This window comes from Bombina bombina, chromosome 3 (assembly GCF_027579735.1).
Source record: "Bombina bombina isolate aBomBom1 chromosome 3, aBomBom1.pri, whole genome shotgun sequence".
NCBI classification, from domain to species: Eukaryota; Metazoa; Chordata; class Amphibia; order Anura; family Bombinatoridae; genus Bombina; species Bombina bombina.
In genome coordinates, this window is record NC_069501.1 from 1,030,217,987 (window position 1) to 1,030,241,937 (window position 23,951).

A 23,951-nucleotide genomic window follows, 5' to 3' on the forward strand; every position below is an offset into this window, starting at 1 on the left:
AGTATTAACCCCTAATCTGCCCTCCCTAACATCGCCGACACCTACCTTCAATTATTAACCCCTAATCTGCCGACCGGAGCTCACCGCTATTCTAATAAATGTATTAACCCCTAAAGCTAAGTCTAACCCTAACACTAACACCCCCCTAAGTTAAATATAATTTTTATCTAACGAAATAAATTAACTCTTATTAAATAAATAATTCCTATTTAAAGCTAAATACTTACCTGTAAAATACATCCTAATATAGCTACAATATAAATTATAATTATATTATAGCTATTTTAGGATTAATATTTATTTTACAGGCAACTTTGTAATTATTTTAACCAGGTACAATAGCTATTAAATAGTTAAGAACTATTTAATAGTTACCTAGTTAAAATAATAACAAATTTACCTGTAAAATAAATCCTAACCTAAGATATAATTAAACCTAACACTACCCTATCAATAAAATAATTAAATAAACTACCTACAATTACCTACAATTAACCTAACACTACACTATCAATAAATTAATTAAACACAATTGCTACAAATAAATACAATTAAATAAACTATCTAAAGTACAAAAAATAAAAAAGAACTAAGTTACAGAAAATAATAAAATATTTACAAACATAAGAAAAATATTACAACAATTTTAAACTAATTACACCTACTCTAAGCCCCCTAATAAAATAACAAAGCCCCCCAAAATAAAAAATTCCCTACCCTATTCTAAAATACAAATATTACAAGCTCTTTTACCTTACCAGCCCTGAACAGGGCCCTTTGCGGGGCATGCCCCAAGAATTTCAGCTCTTTTGCCTGTAAAAAAAAACATACAATACCCCCCCCCCAACATTACAACCCACCACCCACATACCCCTAATCTAACCCAAACCCCCCTTAAATAAACCTAACACTACCCCCCTGATGATCTTCCTACCTTGTCTTCACCATGCCAGGTTCACCGATCCGTCCTGGCTCCAAGATCTTCATCCAACCCAAGCGGGGGCTAGACATCCACTGAAGAAGTCCAGAAGAGGGTCCAAAGTCTTCCTCCTATCCGGCAAGAAGAGGACATCCGGACCGGCAAACATCTTCTCCAAGCGGCATCTTCTATCTTCTTCCATCCGATGACGACCGGCTCCATCTTGAAGACCTCCAGCGCGGATCCATCCTCTTCTTCCGACGACTAGACGACGAATGACGGTTCCTTTAAGGGACGTCATCCAAGATGGCGTCCCTCAAATTCCGATTGGCTGATAGGATTCTATCAGCCAATCGGAATTAAGGTAGGAATTTTCTGATTGGCTGATGGAATCAGCCAATCAGAATATAGTTCAATCCGATTGGCTGATCCAATCAGCCAATCAGATTGAGCTCGCATTCTATTGGCTGTTCCGATCAGCCAATAGAATGCGAGCTCAATCTGATTGGCTGATTGGATCAGCCAATCGGATTGAACTATATTCTGATTGGCTGATTCCATCAGCCAATCAGAAAATTCCTACCTTAATTCCGATTGGCTGATAGAATCCTATCAGCCAATCGGAATTCGAGGGACGCCATCTTGGATGACGTCCCTTAAAGGAACCGTCATTCGTCGTCTAGTCGTCGGAAGAAGAGGATGGATCCGCGCTGGAGGTCTTCAAGATGGAGCCGGTCGTCATCGGATGGAAGAAGATAGAAGATGCCGCTTGGAGAAGATGTTTGCCGGTCCGGATGTCCTCTTCTTGCCGGATAGGAGGAAGACTTTGGACCCTCTTCTGGACTTCTTCAGTGGATGTCTAGCCCCCGCTTGGGTTGGATGAAGATCTTGGAGCCAGGACGGATCGGTGAACCTGGCATGGTGAAGACAAGGTAGGAAGATCATCAGGGGGGTAGTGTTAGGTTTATTTAAGGGGGGTTTGGGTTAGATTAGGGGTATGTGGGTGGTGGGTTGTAATGTTGGGGGGGGGGGTATTGTATGTTTTTTTTTACAGGCAAAAGAGCTGAAATTCTTGGGGCATGCCCCGCAAAGGGCCCTGTTCAGGGCTGGTAAGGTAAAAGAGCTTGTAATATTTGTATTTTAGAATAGGGTAGGGAATTTTTTATTTTGGGGGGCTTTGTTATTTTATTAGGGGGCTTAGAGTAGGTGTAATTAGTTTAAAATTGTTGTAATATTTTTCTTATGTTTGTAAATATTTTATTATTTTCTGTAACTTAGTTCTTTTTTATTTTTTGTACTTTAGATAGTTTATTTAATTTTATTTATTTGTAGCAATTGTGTTTAATTAATTTATTGATAGTGTAGTGTTAGGTTAATTGTAGGTAATTGTAGGTAGTTTATTTAATTATTTTATTGATAGGGTAGTGTTAGGTTTAATTATATCTTAGGTTAGGATTTATTTTACAGGTAAATTTGTTATTATTTTAACTAGGTAACTATTAAATAGTTCTTAACTATTTAATAGCTATTGTACCTGGTTAAAATAATTACAAAGTTGCCTGTAAAATAAATATTAATCCTAAAATAGCTATAATATAATTATAATTTATATTGTAGCTATATTAGGATGTATTTTACAGGTAAGTATTTAGCTTTAAATAGGAATTATTTATTTAATAAGAGTTAATTTATTTCGTTAGATAAAAATTATATTTAACTTAGGGGGGTGTTAGTGTTAGGGTTAGACTTAGCTTTAGGGGTTAATACATTTATTAGAATAGCGGTGAGCTCCGGTCGGCAGATTAGGGGTTAATAATTGAAGGTAGGTGTCGGCGATGTTAGGGAGGGCAGATTAGGGGTTAATACTATTTATGATAGGGTTAGTGAGGCGGATTAGGGGTTAATAACTTTATTATAGTAGCGCTCAGGTCCGCTCGGCAGATTATGGGTTAATAAGTGTAGGTAGGTGTCGGCGACGTTGAGGGGGGCAGATTAGGGGTTAATAAATATAATATAGGGGTCGGCGATGTTAGGGGTAGCAGATTAGGGGTACATAGGGATAACGTAGGTGGCGGCGATTTGCGGTCGGAAGATTAGGGGTTAATTATTTTAAGTAGCTTGCGGCGACGTTGTGGGGGGCAAGTTAGGGGTTAATAGATATAATACAGGGGTCGGCGGTGTTAGGGGCAGCAGATTAGGGGTACATAAGTATAACGTAGGTGGCGGTCGGCAGATTAGGGGTTAAAAATTTTAATCGAGTGGCGGCGATGTGGGGGGACCTCGGTTTAGGGGTACATAGGTAGTTTATGGGTGTTAGTGTACTTTAGGGTACAGTAGTTAAGAGCTTTATAAACCGGCGTTAGCCAGAAAGCTCTTAACTCCTGCTATTTTCAGGCGGCTGGAATCTTGTCGTTAGAGCTCTAACGCTCACTGCAGAAACGACTCTAAATACCGGCGTTAGGAAGATCCCATTGAAAAGATAGGCTACGCAAATGGCGTAGGGGGATCTGCGGTATGGAAAAGTCGCGGCTGTAAAGTGAGCGTTAGACCCTTTAATCACTGACTCCAAATACCAGCGGGCGGCCAAAACCAGCGTTAGGAGCCTCTAACGCTGGTTTTGACGGCTACCGCCGAACTCTAAATCTAGGCCTAAGATAGCTACAATGTAACTATTAGTTATATTGTAGCTAGCTTAGGGTTTATTTTATAGGTAAGTATTTAGTTTTAAATAGGAATAATTAGGTTAATGTTAGGAATTTTATTTAGATTTATTTAAATTATATTTAAGTTAGGGGTGTTAGGGTTAGATTTAGGTTTAGGGATTGGGGCTGCAGATTAGTGGTTAATAAATGTAGGTAGGTTGCGGCGACATTGGGGGAGGGAGATTAGGGGTTAATAAATATAATGTAGGTGTTGGCGATGTTGGGGGCAGCAGATTAGGGGTTTATAAATATAATGTAGGTGTGGGCGATGTCGGGAGCGGCAGATTAGGAGTTAATAAGTGTAAGATTAGGGGTGTTTAGACTCAGGGTTCATGTTAGGGTGTTAGGTGTAAACATAACTTTAGTTTCCCCATAGGAATCAATGGGCCTGCGTTACTGAGTTTTATGCTGCTTTTTTGCAGGTGTTAGATATTTTCTCAGCCGGCTCTCCCCATTGATGTCTATGGGGAAATCGTGCACGAGCATGTACAACCAGCTCACCACTGACTTAAGCAGCGCTGGTATTGGAGTGCAGTGTGGAGGGCAAATTTGCTCTACGCTCACTTCTTGCCTGATAACGCCGGGTTTGTAAAAACCTGTAATACCAGCGCTGTAGGAAAGTGAGCGGTGAGAAAAAACTGCACAATAGCACCGCACAGCTCATAACGCAAAACTCGCAATCTAGCCGATTGTAATGTGAAATATTTACAGTAAATACATAGTTAAAATGTTTATTAAATATGAATATTCAATAAATATGCACTTATATATATATATATATATATATATATATAGATGTATTTTTATATATATATATATATATATATATATATATATATATATATATATATACATAGATAGATGTATACATATGTATTAATATGTGTTTATATGTGTACATATGTCTGTAAATACATATATACACATATAAATACATTAATACATTTGTACACATATAAAGAGATATATATATATATATATATATATACTTACATCTTTAGCAATGTATATTTATGTATCTCTATGTTAAAGTCCTTTGGCTGCTTTTTTTTTTTCTAACACCCGAGATCTCATATCTTTGAGTCCTTATAACTTTTGTGTGCTATATTTTATAAACATTATTTTTAACTGACAGTGTTTTTATAAGTGTAAGTGTACGTTGTACTGTATTTTTTATGTGTTTTGTGTAACTTTTTAGTTTCGGAAAACAGTTAACCACAGCTCTGAAATAGCGTAAATTTCAGTCAACTTGTAATATAAAATAACAGAAGCGCACACGATCGTGAAAACCCTCACAAAATTGTTTGTGCTCCACTTATAGGGGCCTATTTATCATGATGTGAGCGGACATGATCTGATATTGCAGATCATGTCCGCTGCACATTGATAAATGCCGACAGCATACGCTCTCTGCATTTATCATTGCACCAGCAGTTCTGGTGAACTGCTGGTGTAATACCGCCCCCTGCAGATTCACGGCCAATCGGCCGCTAGCAGGGGGTGATCGTATTCGATCAGGTTGATTTCCGGCGATGTCTGTCCGCCGCCTCAGAGCAGGCGGACAGGTTATGGAGCAGCGGTCTTTAGACTGCTGCTTCATAACTTGTGTTTCTGGCGAGACTGAAGGCTCGCCAGAAACACGGGGCATCAAGCTCCATACAGAGCTTGATAAATATGCCCCATAATCTAGCCCTTAATTTCATAATATTAGCAGGTCATTTTTTATATAGTTATTTATTGTACCACATACAATTATATCACCAAATAAGACCTTAAATACTAAAAGAAAATAAATAAATATTTAATTTTTCATGCTAGAATCACTATGCAAAACATATCTTTTTTGTACACACCATTGGTATATCATACATGTAAAAGCATGAAATGAAAGTATACATAATATAACACTGCCATCTAGTGTTATCATCAGGTACTGAATTTAGTCCTGTACAGTATAAAGTTTATGACATAAAGTGGAGCAAATTCACCCTTTTACAGGTGTGATAAATAACCAGCCATTACAAGAGGCTGGTTATTGCTACCCCAAGCTTACTGTAGCAAATAGCACTCCGAAAAATAACCAGAGATCAGATCTCTTGTTAATTTTCCCAAAAATGCCTTTCAAAAATAAAAAAAAAATATAATTTTTAATAAAAAAAGGGGTTAAATGGAGCAGGTGTGGGGTGTTAGAACAAAGACGTCACTGAAAAGTGCCTTTACATTGCGGTCTATACTGATCATTCACCAACAACTGAAACTCCAGCAAACCCTGGGAGGGTATACAGTACAGTTTCAGCAACAACAGACGCCCACAAAGACAACTAATCAAACGGTTCTAACAACGATACAGAGAACACTCCATTTAACTAGGCAACTAGAACCTCCAGCAAACCAATACAAGGTATACAGTTTCTATAACCTAAACGGAACCAAGTTACACCAACAACTGAAACTCCTGCAAACCCAGTTAAGGTATACAGTTTCAGCAACTTTACCATCAAGTGTCTATTATCCTCATCTACAATCTCAATCTACAAGTTTCAAAGAATTTTAGTATAAATTACAGCGGAATATAATATCTTTTATAAAGGCTTGTCTGTTCCAACCAATCAGACACCTTGGAACTTGTTCATGTAAACTGTGAGTAATTATTTTCCCACTAAAAAGTCACATCAAAAGATAAAAGCAGATCATCAGATGAACATTTATATCTACCTTCCACGATAATTGCTTTTATTTTGATTCTTAATCAAATGCTTTGAATACTATATTATGAATATAAAGCCATTTTAACTTGATGACATTTTAGTAATTTTATTTTCAAAAGGTAATAGAGCTCTTTACCATTAATTTGTTATCCAGTCAGAATATATCCCTGTTTTTTATTGAAACAATTAAATATTTTGTTTTTTAACCTCTTGTAGTCACACCTTCCTTATTTCCACTCATTTCATAGTGCAATATAAATTGTGCAAAAATCACAAACAAATACGAGAACCACACTTAAAGGTCAGGAATATATATATATATATATATCTTGAAATATACACAGCTGCCCTCACCTGTTTTTAACCCCAAATTGCGGTCTATAAGGAACTGTGTGTTCCCTGTAAATATATATGTATAGGCTTATATACATATATATTTGTGTTAATGTGTATATACACATATAAACACATAAACATGTATGTATATAAGTATATATATATATATATTTAACATTTGCTGCCCATAGCTGTGTGACTAACCCCCCTTCGATGCGCTATTTTCTTATGCTGTGTCTCGATATGAGAATGAGGCTCCCATTGGATCTTATGGAAGCACGCTCTTGTGAGCGCAAAGCTTCCGTACAATACAAACACGAGGTCGCGTTCACATGTGTACAGCACACATTTGTGTGCAATGGTATTACTAAGTGGAGCGCAAATATCGCCCTCGCAAAAGTGATATTTTGCGTTCCACAGTTCCACTTGTAATCTGGCCCAAAATATATGACTTCATAATTCTTAACAGGTTTGAGCTTTATAAGGACAATTTAATATAGATTACTATTAAAATCAAGAGGGCTACAATATTTAGGGGTCGATTTATCAAAGGCTTCGCAAGCCCTTCGACCCATATGACTGCAGGTTCTCGCAAGATAACTTGCATGCCGTATTTAACAAGCAGCGGTCATCAGACTGATGCTTTCCTAACCTTTTGCCACCTCTAACGTGGCGAATTTCAATCTCCCTGGTATATTCTGACCCGGGAGAATGACAGCTCCTGCCCGTGCGTGATTGGCTGTGCGCCGGCAGGGGGCAGGATTGCACGCAAGCGCAAAATAGTGCTTGTGTGCAATGCTGAATTCCACCAGGGGAATTCAGCTTGCCGGAGGCGAGCTGCGGCGGTCAGGGGTGCGTATGTGTGCCCCTGTCTGCCTCAGCTTGATAAATCGCCCGTATCGAGTAAACTCTATATAACTACACATTGCAAGTTGCCTTAGCACCCTCTACACCACGTTAATAATATGATTTCATAAGCATAGCATAGGAAGTGTTTCTGAGGAAGAGTGCTGTAAATTGTTTAGATTGTTTTTGATTTCCATGGTTTTGTTCACTCACCTCTAGGTAGCTTGGGTAATGGAAGAAGCTTTTATATTACTCTACCAAGAATTCCAGGTCTTGCAAGCGAAATGCAGAAAACAGGCTGAACTTCTCCAGAAACTGCTTGAACAAAAAGGAATTTCTAACAGTGAGTATATTTACTATAACAACATTACATCTGTAGAAAAACAGTTCATTTTAACAACAATATTGATAATAAAATCAGGAAACAATGGCAATTGAAACCTTAGGGGCATATTTATCAAGTTCTGTATGGAGCTTGATGCCCCATGTTTCCGGGGAGCCTACAGGCTCGCTGGAAACAGAAGTTATGAAGCTGCGGTCTAAAAACCGCTGCTCCATAACTTGTCCGCCTGCTCTGAGGTGGGAGACAGAAATCAACCCGATCGAACACTATCGGGTTGATTGACACCCCCTGCTAGCGAATCTGTAGGTGGTGGCATTGCACCAGCAGTTCACAAGAACTGTTGGTGCAATGATTAATGCCGACAGTGAATGCTCTCAGCATTTATCAATGTGCAGCAGACATAATATGCTACTTTGTATCATGTCTGCTCGTACTATAATAAATTGACCCCTTAAACTCTTATACAAAGGTAAAATTTGAAATGGACTTGTGTGTATTTCAATTACAAATGAAATACAAGGATTTTTGCAACATAATACGATTAGGAAAAATGCTTCTAGTTAAAGTTATTACTGTTTTTAAGCATACATACATATGCTTTCAGGGCCCATGCACCAGTATTCAAAGAACACATCTTCTCAGAGAGTCAGCAGTAAGATATACATCAGATATCCTGCGTTACACCCCTTCGCCTGACGAGTCCTGAATCCAGCCCTGAGTGGGAGGGACAAAATGCATAATGCAGGTGTAAGTGTAATATGTAATGTATTTTTTAAGTGTTTTGTGACACTTTTTTGTTTCGTGAAACAGCTAACCAGAGCTCTGAGGTAGTGCTAATCGTGATTGTGCTCAAGCCATCACATTTACTTTCAACTTGTAATACCAGCGGTAAGCCCGACAAGTGCAAACAACCGTGATAAACCCCTCATCGCTCACGTGTAACTGTTACCGCTCTACTTGTAATCTGGCCCAAATTAAATATTGACAAATGTACTACACACCACTACTGACTCTCTATAAAGGTGTTTAAATACTGGTGCACAGGCCCTCGCAGCATATGTAGGTAAATGGCTGAAAAGTATTTCTGTTGAAGGAAGTATATTCCTAGATTGCTACTATTTCAAATTGAAATGCACTCTTGCAGATTTTAATGTTGACCTTTCTATCCCTTTAATGTGTCATATCCTTTTGTTAATGAATTAGTCAATACAATGTGTTTAGAATGTGTATTTTGCAGGATACTTTTTACAATATAACAAATATGGGCCCCCATTGGGTATCTGTAAGGTTGCAGTGGAAAAAAGTAACATCATGGCTTTTACCTCCTATGGCATAAAAATTAATCAGGTGCCCTAGGTGGAATTAGTTAACCCCCCTAAATTATGAATGCGGTTTAACAAGAAAATCTGTTCTTTCATGCTTGGATTGAATAGACTTAAAAACTATAAGAAACAGGCACATGTAAGTGGTCAGATGGAAATATAAAATCTGATAGCTAATTAAATCACTGTTGATGATTACTATATAACAAGTTTGATCAAGTTTTTCCCCCTAAAATAACATTCAAATTACATTAAAATCAGAATTAAATTTTTAATTTTATAAGAGGAGGTTAAAAAATGTTAGTTCTATTGTCTGTTAGTATCGTTCGAGAGCAATCAGTAGTGATTTCTGCGCTCATATTACAAGTCCAAAGTTATTTTTAATTGCTCAAGTCTAGGGGGCATGTCAGATAGTGTGGGTGTAATAAATCCCTCACATAATACACTTCTAGACATTTTACAGCCTTGAGTGTAACATTTAACTCATCACTTGTAGTACTGCCAGTAATTTCTAATATCATACTGTAGAGATCAATCTGAATATCCAGAATATTTCCCTCATACTGAGGCACTTAAACATGTCTCTCCCTCTCCTATGTATAACCACTTTTTCAATGGCCAACCATTTAAAGCTGTCAGTGCACTTTTCATGAACCTATACAAAATATTGCATGACAGGAGTGTTAGAGGTGCCAATTCTAATACTCCAAAGATGTTCCCTAATTGTCGGCCAGATTACGAGTTTTGCGTTATGAGCGGCTCGGTAATAACTTGCATGTTATTTCCACCACTCACCTTTAATAGCGCTGCTATTACAGGTTTTTCACCTTGCGTTGAGCTCCATACCGCACACAAATACCAACGCTGCTTTGAGCTGGTTTTACGTGCTCGTGCACGATTTCCCCTCAGCCAGTAGAATGCAAGCTCAATCCTATTGGCTGATTAGATCAGCCAATAGGATTGAAGCTCAATCCTATTGGCTGCTTGCATCAGCCAATAGGATTTTTTCACCTTTAATTCCGATTGGCTGATAGAATTCTATCAGTCAGGAATTCAAGAGATGCCATCTTGGATGTCATTTAAAGGAAGCTTCATTCTTCAAGAGGAGTCGAAAGAAGAGGATGCTCCGTGCCGGATGTCTTGAAGATGGACCCGCTCCATGTCGGAAGGATGAAGATAGAAGATGCTGTCTGGATGAAGACTTCTGCACGCCTGGAGGACGACTTCTTGCCGCTTGGATGAAGACTTCTCCCAGCTTCGTTGAGGACTTCTTGCCGCTTGGATGAAGACTTCTCCAGGCTTGATGAGGATGGATGTCTGGTCTTCAAAAACTGTAAGTGGATCTTCGGGGGTTAGTGTTAGGTTTTATTAAGGGTTTATTGGGTGGTTTTTATTTTTAGATTAGGGGTTTGGGCACAGAAAAAGAGCTAAATGCCCTTTTAAGGGCAATGCCCATCCAAATGCCCTTTTCAGGGCAATGGGGAGCTTAGGTTTTTTAGATAGGATTTTATTTGGGGGGTTTGGTTGTGTGGGTGGTGGGTTTTACTGTTGGGGGGGTTGTCTGTATTTGTTTTTTACAGGTAAAAGAGCTGATTTCTTTGGGGCAATGCCCCGCAAAAAGGCCCTTTTAAGGGCTATTGGCAGTTTAGTTTAGGCTAGGGTTTTTTTATTTTGGGGGGGCTTTTTTATTTTGATAGGGCTATTAGATTAGGTGTAATTAGTTTAAATATTTGATCATTTCATTTTTATTTTGTGTAATTTAGTGTTTATTTATTTTTTTGTAATTAAGTTAATTGTATTTAATTAATGTAATGTATTTAATTTTAGTGTAACTCAGATTAGGTTTTATTTTACATGTTAATTTGTATTTATTTTAACTAGGTAGTTAGTAAATAGTTAATAACTATTTACTAACTAGTCTACCTAGTTAAAATAAATACAAACTTCGCTGTGAAATAAAAATAAAACCTAAGATAGCTAAAATGTATCTATTAGTTATATTGTAGCTAGCTTAGTGTTTATTTTACAGGTAAGTTTGTATTTAGTTTTAAATAGGAATTAGTTAGGTAATGATAGTAATTTTTATTTAGATTTTAATTATATTAAAGTTAGGGGTGTTAGGGTTAGACTTAGGGTTAGGTTTAGGGGTTAATAACTTTAGTATTGTGGCGGCGACGTTGGGGGCTGCAGATTAGGGGTTAATAATATTTAACTAGTGTTTTTGCGATGCTGGAGTGCGGCGGTTTAGGGGTTAATATGTCTATTATAGTGGCGGCGATGTCTGGAGTGGCAGATTAGGGGTTAATAAGTTTATTTTAGTGTTTGCAATACGGGAGGGCCTCGGTTTAGGGGTTAATAGGTAGTTTATGGGTGTTAATGTACTTTGTAACACTTTAATTATGAGTTTTATGCTACAGCTTTGTAGCGCAAAACCCATAACTACTGACTTGGCGGAACGAATCTTGTTGGTATAGGCTGTACCGCTGACTTTTTGGCCTCCCAGGCAAAACTCGTAATACCGGCACTATGGAAGTCCCATTGAAAAAGGACTTTTTGAAAGGTGCGGTAGTTACATTGCATTACGGCCAAAAAGGTGTGCGGTACAGCTATACCTACAAGACTCGTAATAGCAGCGGTAGCGAAAAAGCATTGTTATGAGCCATAACGCAAAACTCGTAATCTGGCCTTCTAGATTTAACAGTCCTACATAAGGTAATTTTCAAAGATCGCACTCGAGTAAATAAATCACAAAAGGGGAAGTTCAATGGAGACAATCTCAATATGGAAAGTCTCATTTGTAACTATAGATATGAAACCACTACCTGTCACGGCGTAGTTGGAAACTGCTACTCTCATATCGAAACATCCTTTTAAATGTGACCCGTAAACTGGAGACACCTATTCTGGCCCTTAAATGAGATAACAGTTTGCCAATTTCTTCTATGAAAGCACCTGACTACTTAATTTATCATCTGGTGTCAGTAATTGAAAATGTTTGCATCCAATTTTGCAAATGTCAGTGTAGTGTTCAATATAATCTGTTAAAAAAACATAAACACCTTGTGACTTCTGTCTTTCCCTCTTTATAGAGAGAGATATACAGGCAGTCCCCGGGTTACGTACAAGATAGGGACTTTAGGTTTGTTCTTACGTTGAATTTGTATGTAAGTTGGAACAGGCACTTTTTTTAGGTGAAACTCTAGCCAAACATTTTTGTTTTGTTTTGGATAGCATAGGATAAAGTTTGTTGTGCTATCTGTGCCCCTTTTCAGAAAATTTCACATCACTTTCTATCCTTGTGACAATTGGATTTTCAGTATTTTGGATTATCCTGGAAAAAAGGATTGTCGATAAAGCTCTTTTTTCTCTGTATGTAAGTACGAGTTGTACTTAAGTCGGATGTCTGTAACCCGAGGACTGCCTGTACTCTTAAAAAAATACCAAAAATATTATGCAAATTTGAAAATAGAAGTAAGTTTGAAAGGTGTTTGTTTGAGGCTGTGTCTGGGCAGTGACCATGTAAGGTCGCAATACCAGTATCTGTGTGAAGGTTGCTGATAATCCGACGATTATCTAAAATGATTCTTCTCATCTAAACATATAGATACCAGAAATAACATAACAAGAGTGTGCTTATTCAGATGGTATCATTCTTGCTACATCTTTTCCACTTGCATTCTGGTCTGGACCCCTGCTTAGGTGGCAGCCAGCTATAGGTCTCAACTCCACCTCTGGTAATCCAAGATAGGGCAGTCTTAGACTGTTAAATTGTCCTTTATCTACAATGCAAATGTTAAAGGGTCAGTCTAGTCAAAATTAAAGTTTCATGATTCAGATAGGGCATGCAATTGTAAACAACTTTCCAATTTACTTCTATTATCTAATTTGCTCAATTCTTTAGATATCCTTTGTTGAAGAAATAGTAATGCACATGTGTAAGCCAATCACACAAGGCCTTTATGTGCAGCAACCAATCAGCAGCTACTGAGCATATCTAGATATGCTTTTCAGCAAGTGATATCAAGAGAATGAAGAACATTAGATAATAGAAGTAAATTAGAAAGTTGTTTAAAATGGCATGCTCTTTCTAAATCACGAAAGAAAAAAATTGGGTTTCATGTCCCTTTAAGTGTGCTGAGCAAAAAAGCAAACAACAAAAATTGCACGCTCCATCTGAATCATGAACGTTTAATTTTCACTTTACTGTCCCTTTAATTTATTGTACAGATATTATACAGATACATTAGACATAAATGTAAAGGTCTATGGTGATTATACTCACAGTTTTTTTATGAAAGAACAAAACTAACAGAGAACAGAAGATTTTAAAGCTGTAACAGTTGTTGTATACTTATAAATAAACCAGCTATAAATAAACCAATTCAGTTTCAAGATAATGGAACATAGCAGCACCTACTGTGCCAGCACATTCATTTATTATAGTGATATAGATTAAACATAGCATATTGCAATAACAGTGACTCTCTGCAAAAGATAAACTATTAGATAAGGCAAGGATATGGCATAAATTACCTGGATGTAGCATAAACCACATAATATAAAACAAGTAAGTGATATATACAATGATGGGAAACATACTTTATTAAGGAGCGTTAACAAAGTACCCAGGTGCCTATAGAGTACTCAAACTAGGTTATCATTAATTCAGGCAGATCAGGGACCAGCAAATTCTAGAACATACTGCTGAACTCAGCCAACAATGCAATATGTTCACAAAACTTAGATCTTACAAACCACTACAATGTCTCCTGTAGCCATTTCAGAGGGATTTACATATGTGCAAGATAATAGTCTTGAAATAGTTGAAAAGATGTCCAAACTGCCATTTCACAGATTTATCAAGTCAAAACTGGCCTAGTAAAAGTGTTAAAAAGCCACTTGAAAATGGATTGGGATTGGTGAGTTCTTTTTTTGTCCCATAGAAAAACTAGGGCTTTTAGCAAGGAGACAAAAAAAGTTCATAGATGTGGGAAAGAGCTTAAAATGCGCTAGTGTGATCGATTCAAAACGGAAAGTGGGTTTTTTGACAGAAAAAGAGACAAAAAGACCTCAGCTGACAGATTGGGATCGTCTAGCTTCTTTATCTTAGCACCTCATAGATTTAAGAAGCTGGATGCTGATTGTTTCATAAACTGAACCTTGACTGTGTAATATGTTATTGTATATGTACAATATTTGTATGAACATTGTTATTATTGTCAATTATTTGCAAAGTTAACATTTTCCATGGTACTGAATACTGAGTACATAATGTTACAATTCAGATATGACACTTATAAATACATCAGAGGAGGGGGGCCATACTTTAAAGAGCTGACAGTCTAGAGGTTAAGGGGCTGACAGTCTAGAGGTTAAAGGGCTGACCGTCTAGAGGTTAAAGAGCTGACAGTCTAGAGGCTAAAGAGCTGACAGTCTAGAGGTTAAGGGGCTGACAGTCTAGAGGTTAAGGGGTTGACAGTCTAGAGGTTAAGGGGCTGACAGTCTAGAGGTTAAAGAGCTGACAGTCTAGAGTTTAAGGGGCTGACAGTCTAGAGGTTAAGGGGCTGACAGTCTAGAGGTTAAGGGGATAACAGTCTAGAGGTTAAGGGGCTGACAGTCTAGAGGTTAAAGAGCTGAGAGTCTAGAGGTTAAAGAGCTGACAGTCTAGAGGTTAAGGGGCTGACAGTCTAGAGGTTACGGGGCTGAGAGTCTAGAGGTTAAAGAGCTGACAGTCTAGAGGTTAAGGGGCTGACAGTCTAGTTGTTAAGGGGCTGACAGTCTAGTTGTTAAGTGGCTGACAGTCTAGAGGTTAAGGGGCTAACAGTCTAGAGGTTAAGGGGCTGACAGTATAGAGGTTAAGGGGCTAACAGTCTAGAGGTTAAAGAGCTGACAGTCTAGAGGTTAAGGGGCTGAGAGTCTAGAGGTTAAAGAGCTGACAGTCTAGAGGTTAAAGAGCTGACAGTCTAGAGGTTAAGGGGCTGACAGTCTAGAGGTTAAGGGGCTGAGAGTCTAGAGGTTAAAGAGCTGACAGTCTAGAGGTTAAAGAGCTGACAGTCTAGAGGTTAAGGGGCTGACAGTCTAGAGGTTAAGGGGCTGACAGTCTAGAGGTTAATGGGGGAATTTGACTGAAAGGTAAGATGCTTATCCAGGCTTGAAGAACGATTTATAGTTTCACCAAATATGAGAAGTAACATCTATAAGTTTATTAAAGAGCAGTATGGTGATTGGTCATGTAAATGTGAAGGAACACATAAGGTTTCAGAAAGCACTTAAATCTTTAAAAATGGGAAGAAAGCCAGGCAGAGCAAGCTAGAGTGCTTGTTGAATTTAAATTATGTTTGAATTGTGACTTACATTTAAACACTGGATTTAGGAACACACTAGGGTTTATTGGAGCAAGATAATGTTTAATTTTTAAAACAAATATACGTTTATACTGAAGAAATAAAAACATTCACCTAGATTACGAGTTTTGCGTTAGAAGCTGTGCGGTGTTAACGAGCAGTTTATGCTCACCGCTCACTTACAGACAGCGCTGGTATTACGGGTTTTTACAAACCCGGCGTTAACAGACAAAAAGGGAGCATTGAGCAAAAGTTTGCTCCACATCTCACGCCAATACCAGCACTGCTTACGTTAGCGGTGAGCTGGTTGTGGGAGCTTGTGCACGATTTCCCCATAGCCGGGGAGAGCCGGCTGAAAAAAAGTCTAACACCTGTAAAAAATCAGCGTAAAACTCAGTAACGCAGCCCCATTGATTCCTAAGGGAAAATAAAATTTATGTCTACACCTAACACCCTAACATGAACCCCGAGTCTAAACACCCCTAATCTTACACTTATAAACCCCTAATCTGCCGCCCCCGACATCGCCGACACCTACATTATAATTATTAACCCCTAATCTGCCGCCCAACATCGCCGACACCTACATTATACTTATTAACCCCTAATCTGCCGCCCCCGACATCGCCGACACCTACATTATAACTATTAACCCCTAATCTGCTGCCCCAAACATCGCCGACACCTACATTATATTTATTAACCCCTAATCTGCTGCCCCCAACGTTGCCGCCACTATTCTAAATTTATTAACCCCTAAACCTAAGTATAACCCTAACCCCCCTAACTTAAATCTAAATAAAATTCCTATCATTAACTAAATTATTCCTATTTAAAACTAAATAATTACCTATAAAATAAACCCTAAGCTAGCTTAGGTTTTTTTTTATTTTACAGGCAAGTTTGTATTTATTTTAACTAGGTAGAATAGTTACTAAATAGTTATTAACTATTTAATAAACTACCTAGCTAAAATAAATAAAGATTGACCTGTAAAATAAAACCTAACCTAAGTTACTCTAACACCTAACACTACACTATAATTAAATTATTTCCCTAAATTAAATACAATTAAATACAATTAAATTATCTAAAGTACAAAAAAAAAAACACTAAATTACAGAAAATAATAAACAAATTACAAGATGTTTAAACTACTTACACCTAATCTAATCCCCCTAACAAAATAAAAAAGCCCCCCCAAAATAAAAAAAAGCTCTACCCTACACTAAATTACAAATAGCCCTTAAAAGGGCCTTTTGCGGGACATTGCCCCAAAGTAATCAGCTCTTTTACCTGTAAAAAAATTACAAATCCCTCAACATTAAAACCCACCACCCACACAACCAACCCTACTCTAAAACCCACCCAATACCCCCTTAAAAAAACCTAACACTAACCCCTTGAAGATCAACTTACCGGGAGAAGTCTTCATCCAACCGGGCCGAAGTACTCAACGAAGCCGGGAGAAGTCTTCATCCAAGCCGGACAGAAGTGGTCCTCCAGACAGGCAGAAGTCTTCAACCAGACGGCATCTTCTATCTTCATCCATCCGACGCAGAGCGGGTCCATCTTCAAGACATCCGACGCGGAGCATCCTCTTCATCCGACGGCTAACACTGAATGAAGGTTCCTTTAAATGACGTCATCCAAGATGGCGTCCCTTCAATTCCGATTGACTGATAGAATTCTATCAGCCAATCGGAATTAAGGTAGAAAAAATCCTATTGGCTGATGCAATCAGCCAATAGGATTGAAGTTCAATCCTATTGGCTAATCCAATCAGCCAATAGAATTGAGCTGGCATTCTATTGGCCGCCAGCAGAAGGTGTCAATCAACCCGATCGTATTGGATCAGGTTGATTTTAGGCGATGTCTGTCCGCATAGTTAAGAATTTAAATAAATATGAATATTGCATAAATATGTTTTACACGTTTTCATCTACTTAACGACAAAAGGTTCTAATACACATATATATGTCTATATATGTATACATATATATATATATATATATATATATATATATATATATATATATATATATATATATGTGTTTATATGTGTATATTTGTCTGTAAATACATATATACTCATAAATACATAAATAGATATGTACACACATATAGATATATATATATATATATATATATATATATATATATATATATATATATACACATACATATATATGTAAAACACAAAACTTCTTTGTGTTTAACAATAGATACTATTTACAAATTCGAGGGACAGCAATGGGTACAGCGTGCGCACCAACCTATGTGAATTTATTCCTAGGTTGGTGGGAGCAGACCATTCTATTTTCTGATAACGAATGATGATGAATACTCACAACACATCCCAATGTGGTTGAGAAATATAGATGACATCATATTCATCTGGGAGGGCCCTAAAGAGAAGCTAGATGAATTTCTGAAAGAACTTAATACCAATTATTTAAATATAAAATTGACATATCATACAAGTCAAAAAGAAGTACCTTGTCTTGACTTGTTAATTTTCAAAAAACCTAATGGTCAGGTCAGGACTGATTTATACAGAAAATCCACTGCTACAAATACACTACAGGTAGCCCTCAGTTTACGCCGGGGTTAGGTTCCAGAAGGAATGGTTGTAAATCGAAACCTTTGTAAATTGAAACCCAGTTTATAATGTAAGTCAATGGGAAGTGAGGGAGATAGGTTCCAGGCCCCTCTCAAAATTGTCATAAGTAACATCTAATACATTATTTTTAACCCCTTAGTGACCGAGGACGTGCAGGGTACGTCTGAAAAAAAAAGGCAGTTAACGCCTGACGACGTACCCTGCACGTCCTCGGCTAAAGTGAGTGCTGGAAGCGATCAAGATCGCTTCCAGGCACTATTACAGTACTGCAGGGATGCCTCGATGTCTAGGCATCCCTGCAGTGCTGTTACAGAGTGCCGGGACCGGATTGATCACTCCCCCTTGAGTGATCACTTCCGGTTTTGCTCCACGTGGAGCCCGGCAGTGCAGCAGAGCATCGGAAGCGATCGGACACGCTTCCGATGCTCTGCTAGTGTGCTAAGTGCCTCGGTGGGTCGAGGCACTTAGTTAGTGTATAAATAAAATTAAAAATGGGGGAAAAAATAAAATATAAAATAAAAAAGCCCCCACATATAGCCCCCCCCCTCCCCCATGAGGCTTCCAAAATGGCGATGCCCAGTGCATCATGGGGCCTCTGGGGGTGTCCCTAGCCTGTCTCACCATAGGGGCAAGCTAGGGTCACCCAATCTGAGCCTTCTTACAAAAAAAAAAAATAATAATAATAAAATCTCCCATTTGTCTGATCAGGTCAATATTTGTAAATATTGACTCTGATCAGTGTGGATCTCCCTCCCTCTCCTCACTTGCTATTTTGTTGGAGAGAGAGAGAGACCTGTATTTTAGCAGAGAGAGATTTATTTCTTTTATTTGTTAAAAAATTTAAAATCCAAAGGCTCTTTTCAGAGCCATTAACCCCTAGCTTGCCAGTGATCACTATAAATCACTGGCAGTAGCACAGCTGCACTTTTTTTTGCTGTCTGTGCATTTTTTTAGGGGTTAATTTTTGTTGTTGTATTTTTTTTTAAAAACCCAAAGGCTCCTTTCAGAGCCATTTAGCTAATTTAATTTAAAGACTATTTAACCCCTAGCTTGCCAGTGATCGCTATACATCACTGGCATTAGCATAGCTGTACTTTTTTGCTGTCTGTGCATTTTTTAGGGGTTCATTTTTGTTGTTGTAATTTTTTAAAAACCCAAACGCTCCTTTCAGAGCCATTTAGCTAATTTAATTTAATTTAAATAGTATTTAACCCCTAGCTTGCCAGTGATCGCTATAAATCACTGGCATTAGCATAGCTGTACTTTTTTGCTGTCTGTGCATTTTTTTAGGGGTTAATTTTTGTTGTTGTAATTTTTTAAAAACCCAAAGGCTCCTTTCAGAGCCATTTAGCTAATTTAATTTAATTTAAAGAGTATTTAACCCCTAGCTTGCCAGTGATCGCTATAAATCACTGGCATTAGCATAGCTGTACTTTTTTTTTTAAAAAACCCAAAGGCCATTTAGTTAATTTAATTTAATTTAAAGAGTATTTAACCCCTAGCTTGCCAGTGATCGCTATAAATCACTGGCATTAGCATAGCTGTACTTTTTTGCTGTCTGTGCATTTTTTTAGGGGTTAATTTTTGTTGTTGTAATTTTTTAAAAACCCAAAGGCTCCTTTCAGAGCCATTTAGCTAATTTAATTTAATTTAAAGAGTATTTAACCCCTAGCTTGCCAGTGATCGCTATAAATCACTGGCATTATCATAGCTGTACTTTTTTTTAAAAAACCCAAAGGCCATTTAGTTAATTAATTAATTTTGGTTTTCTGTGACAGATACAATAATGTCAAAGAAAACATATAGTGCTGAGGAGGCATATGCCATCCTTGCGTCAGAGTCAGATGCCTCTATGTCTGACTCAGACCCCAATTTTGACCCTGCCATATGCTCAGATACATCATTAGATGCAGTCTCAACTGATAGTGATGTATCTGTGGCTGCTAGCCCCCCTGCCAGCCCCCCTGCTAGCCCCCCTGCCAGCCCCCCTGCTAGAAGGAGGCGTGTTGCTGCCATTGCCACTGAAGAGTGGGTAACGCCTCATCTCCAGAGGCCAGATATCCCACCCTTCACAGCAAATGCTGGCATAAATATAGATGTGGCAGGTTTTAGCCCCCAACAGTTTCTGGAGGTGTTTCTGGGTGATGATGTATTGGGGAACATTGTCGCCCAAACTAATTTATATGCCCATCAGTACCGTGCTGCAAATTCTGAAACATATTTGGCAAAGCAGCAATGGGCCCCCATCAATGTGCCAGAATTTAAAAAATTCTGGGCATTAGCTATGCTGATGGGCATCATAAAGAAACCCTCCGTTCGCTCCTACTGGAGCAGTAGCCCCATCTGCTCTACCCCCATTTTCTCCCAGAGTATGTCGAGGCAGAGATATGAAATGATTCTTCATTTCATGCACTTCAGCGACAACAGCCTGTGCCCCCCTAGGGAGCATTCCCAATTTGACAGGCTGTATAAAATCTGCCCCCTGATTACCCACTTTTCTGCCAGGTTTGCAGAGGCTTATACACCTGGAAGGAATATATGCGTTGATGAATCCCTGATGAAGTATAAGGGAAGGCTGGGATTCAAGCAGTATATTCTTTCCAAGGCTCCAGGTATGGGGTAAAGAAGTATAAGCTCTGTGAGAGCGAGACTGGGTATACTCAGGCCTTCCGGGTGTATGAGGGAAAGGATAGCCACCTTGACCCTCCAGGTTGCCCAGAACATATGGGAACCACTGGCAAGATTGTCTGGGACCTGATATTACCCCTAATGAACAAAGGGTATCACTTGTACTTAGACAATTTTTATACAAGTGTCCTTTTGTTCAAGCTACTGTATTGCTTTGATACAGTAGCTTGCGGTACTATTAAAAAGAACCGCAAAGGTTTCCCAGGACAACTTGTACGCACCCGGCTACGAAGGGGGGAGACCTCAGCTCTGCGCCAAGAGGAGCTGTTGGCACTTAAGTACAGAGACAAGAAGGATGTATACCTTCTTACCACCATCCACACAGAGAGGACGGTGGCGGTCTCTGTACGTGGCAGAGCTGAGATCATAAGGAAGCCAGTGTGCATCAAGTCTTATAACCGACATATGGGTGGGGTTGATCTGGCAGATCAGCTGCTGCAGCCCTACCTAATTATGCGGAAGACAAGGGCCTGGTACAAAAAGGTTGCAATTTACCTAATGCAGATTGCAACCCACAACGCTTTTTTGTTGTTCAAAAAAGCAAACCCCGGAATGAAACAGACTTTTTTACAATTTCAGCTCCAGATCATTTCGGGGATTTTGTACCATGATGCACCTGCTCCCCGGGCGGTGATGGGAGAGAGCAGAGTTGGGGCTACTCATTTTATTTTTAAAATCCCCCCTACTGCCGCAAAGCAGAGACCACAAAAAAAATGCAGAGTCTGTACCAAGAGGGGGCAGAGAAGGGACACTGTATATCACTGTCCTGATTGCCCTGGACAGCCTGGACTCTGCATTGGGGACTGCTTCAAGCGGTACCATACAATGGTCAATTTTTAAAAAATAAATACATTTGCTGTTATTTTTTTTTGTTATGTTTACTGTTAAATTTTTTGTTGTTATTTTTTTACTTTTAATGTGCCAGATTTTTACATTTCACTAATATATTTTTTTTTCTAAAATGGGGCTGTTCTTTTTTTTTTTTTTACAAAAACCCCTGTCAAACCTATGCATGGGGGACATAGGTGTTCTCAAGGTGCCTTGCAGAAAACAACCTGTACTATTTTTTTTGCACTAACTTACAACAGTCTCTCCTAAATCATAGTCAAAAAGCAATGTGTGTGTAAAAATGAAAATTGAAAAATTGCCACCATACACTTTCTCCAATTTTTTGGCTTAAAAAGCCATCAAAGCACACCATATACAATACCTTGGGGTGTCAACATTTCAAAAATATGCACATTCATGGCAATAAATAAAAGTGGGGTTTACAATAGGCCCCAAACTAAAGATAGGCCTATCAGAAGAAATACTCTCACTTAATAACTAAAATCACAAGTCATAAAATTGTAACATAACCTTCCCAAAATCCTGGCAAACCTATGCATGGGGGGCATAGGTGTACTCAGGGTGCCTAGCAGAAAACAACCTGAAGTATTTTTTTGCACTAACTTACAACAGTCTCTCCTAAATCATAGTCAAAAAGCAATGTGTGTGTAAAAATGAAAATTGAAAAAATGCCACCATACACTTTCTCCAATTTTTTTAGCTAAAACAGTTACTTCAAATGCATCAAAGCACACCATATACAATACCTTGGGGTGTCAACATTTCAAAAATATGCACATTCATGGAAACAAATAAATTGGGGTATGTTAAAATACCCCCAAAAAGACAATAGGCAAAGAAAATATGTTAAATGTGAAAAAAAAATCACAAACACATTTTGGACATTTGGCATTACACCCCCCGAACAAGCCAAGAAACTTATGCATAGGTGGTATCACTGTACTCAGGAGATGTTGGTGAACACATATTGGGGTCTTCTTTGGCAGTAACACATAACAGGAGCTGAGAATTCATGTCTAAAGTACAATGTGTGTGAAAAATAACACACAAAAAATGACTGCCTAATAGTTTGACAAAGAATTAGTGCATGGAAAGTGTTAAAATACCAGCATTTGAAATACCCTAGAGTGTCTACTTTTCAAAAATATATGGTTTGATGGGGGTAAATTACATTGGCCGGCTTCAGAAATGTCCTACATAGGACATGGGTGCATGGGATGTGAAAATTCCAAGTTGAAAAACTGGAATGCGCCCCCTAAAAATAAGGCCTTTTAGCCCCCAGAGAACCCAACACACCTATACATGGGTGGTATCACTGTACTCAGGAGATGTTGTTGAATACATATTGAGGTTTTTTTTGGCAGTAACACATAACAGGGACTGAGAATATATGCCTAAAGTACAACGTGTGTGAAAAATAACACAACAAAAATGACTACCCAAAAGTTTGACAAAGACTAGTGGTTGAAATAGGTCATGGAAAGTGTTAAAATACCAGTATTTGAAATACCCTAGGGTGTCTACTTTTCAAAAATATATGGTTTGATGGGGGTAATTTACATTGCCCGGCTTCAGAAATGTCCCAAATAGGACATGGGTGCATGATGACAGATATGAAAATTCCAAGTTGAAAAACTGGAATGCGCCCCCTAAAAATAAGGCCTTTTAGCCCCCAGAGAACCCAACACACCTATACATGGGTGGTATCACTGTACTCAGGAGATGTTGTTGAATACATATTGAGGTTTTTTTTGGCAGTAACACATAACAGGGACTGAGAATATATGCCTAAAGTACAATGTGTGTGAAAAATAATGCAAAAAAATGACTACCTAAAAGTTTGACAAAGACTAGTGGTTGAATTAGTGCATGGAAAGTGTTAAAATACCAGCATTTGAAATACCCTAGGGTGTCTACTTTTCAAAAATATATGGTTTGATGGGGGTAATTTACATTGGCCGGCTTCAGAAATGTCCCAAATAGGACATGGGTGCATGATGACAGATGTGAAAATTCCAAGTTGAAAAACTGGAATGCGCCCCCTAAAATTAAGGCCTTTTAGCCCCCAGAGAACCCGACACACCTATACATGGGTGGTATCACTGTACTCAGGAGATGTTGTTGAATACATATTGAGGTTTTTTTTTGGCAGTAACACATAACAGGGACTGAGAATATATGCCTAAAGTACAATGTGTGTGAAAAATAATGCAAAAAAATGACTACCTAAAAGTTTGACAAAGACTAGTGGTTGAATTAGTGCATGGAAAG

At 38.3% G+C, this 23,951-nt stretch overlaps 1 protein-coding gene across 1 annotated transcript in view; it reads left to right on the forward strand.

Annotated features, from left to right (window-relative positions):
• LOC128652045 (TRAF family member-associated NF-kappa-B activator) overlaps window positions 1–23,951 on the forward strand; it is a 165,157-nt gene that overhangs the window by 62,000 nt on the left and 79,206 nt on the right. Inside the window, exon 2 of the mRNA XM_053705000.1 lies at window positions 7,731–7,854. Within this exon, the coding sequence (XP_053560975.1) occupies window positions 7,743–7,854 (112 nt within the window). The 5' untranslated portion in view covers window positions 7,731–7,742. The remainder of the gene's footprint in view (window positions 1–7,730; window positions 7,855–23,951) is intronic.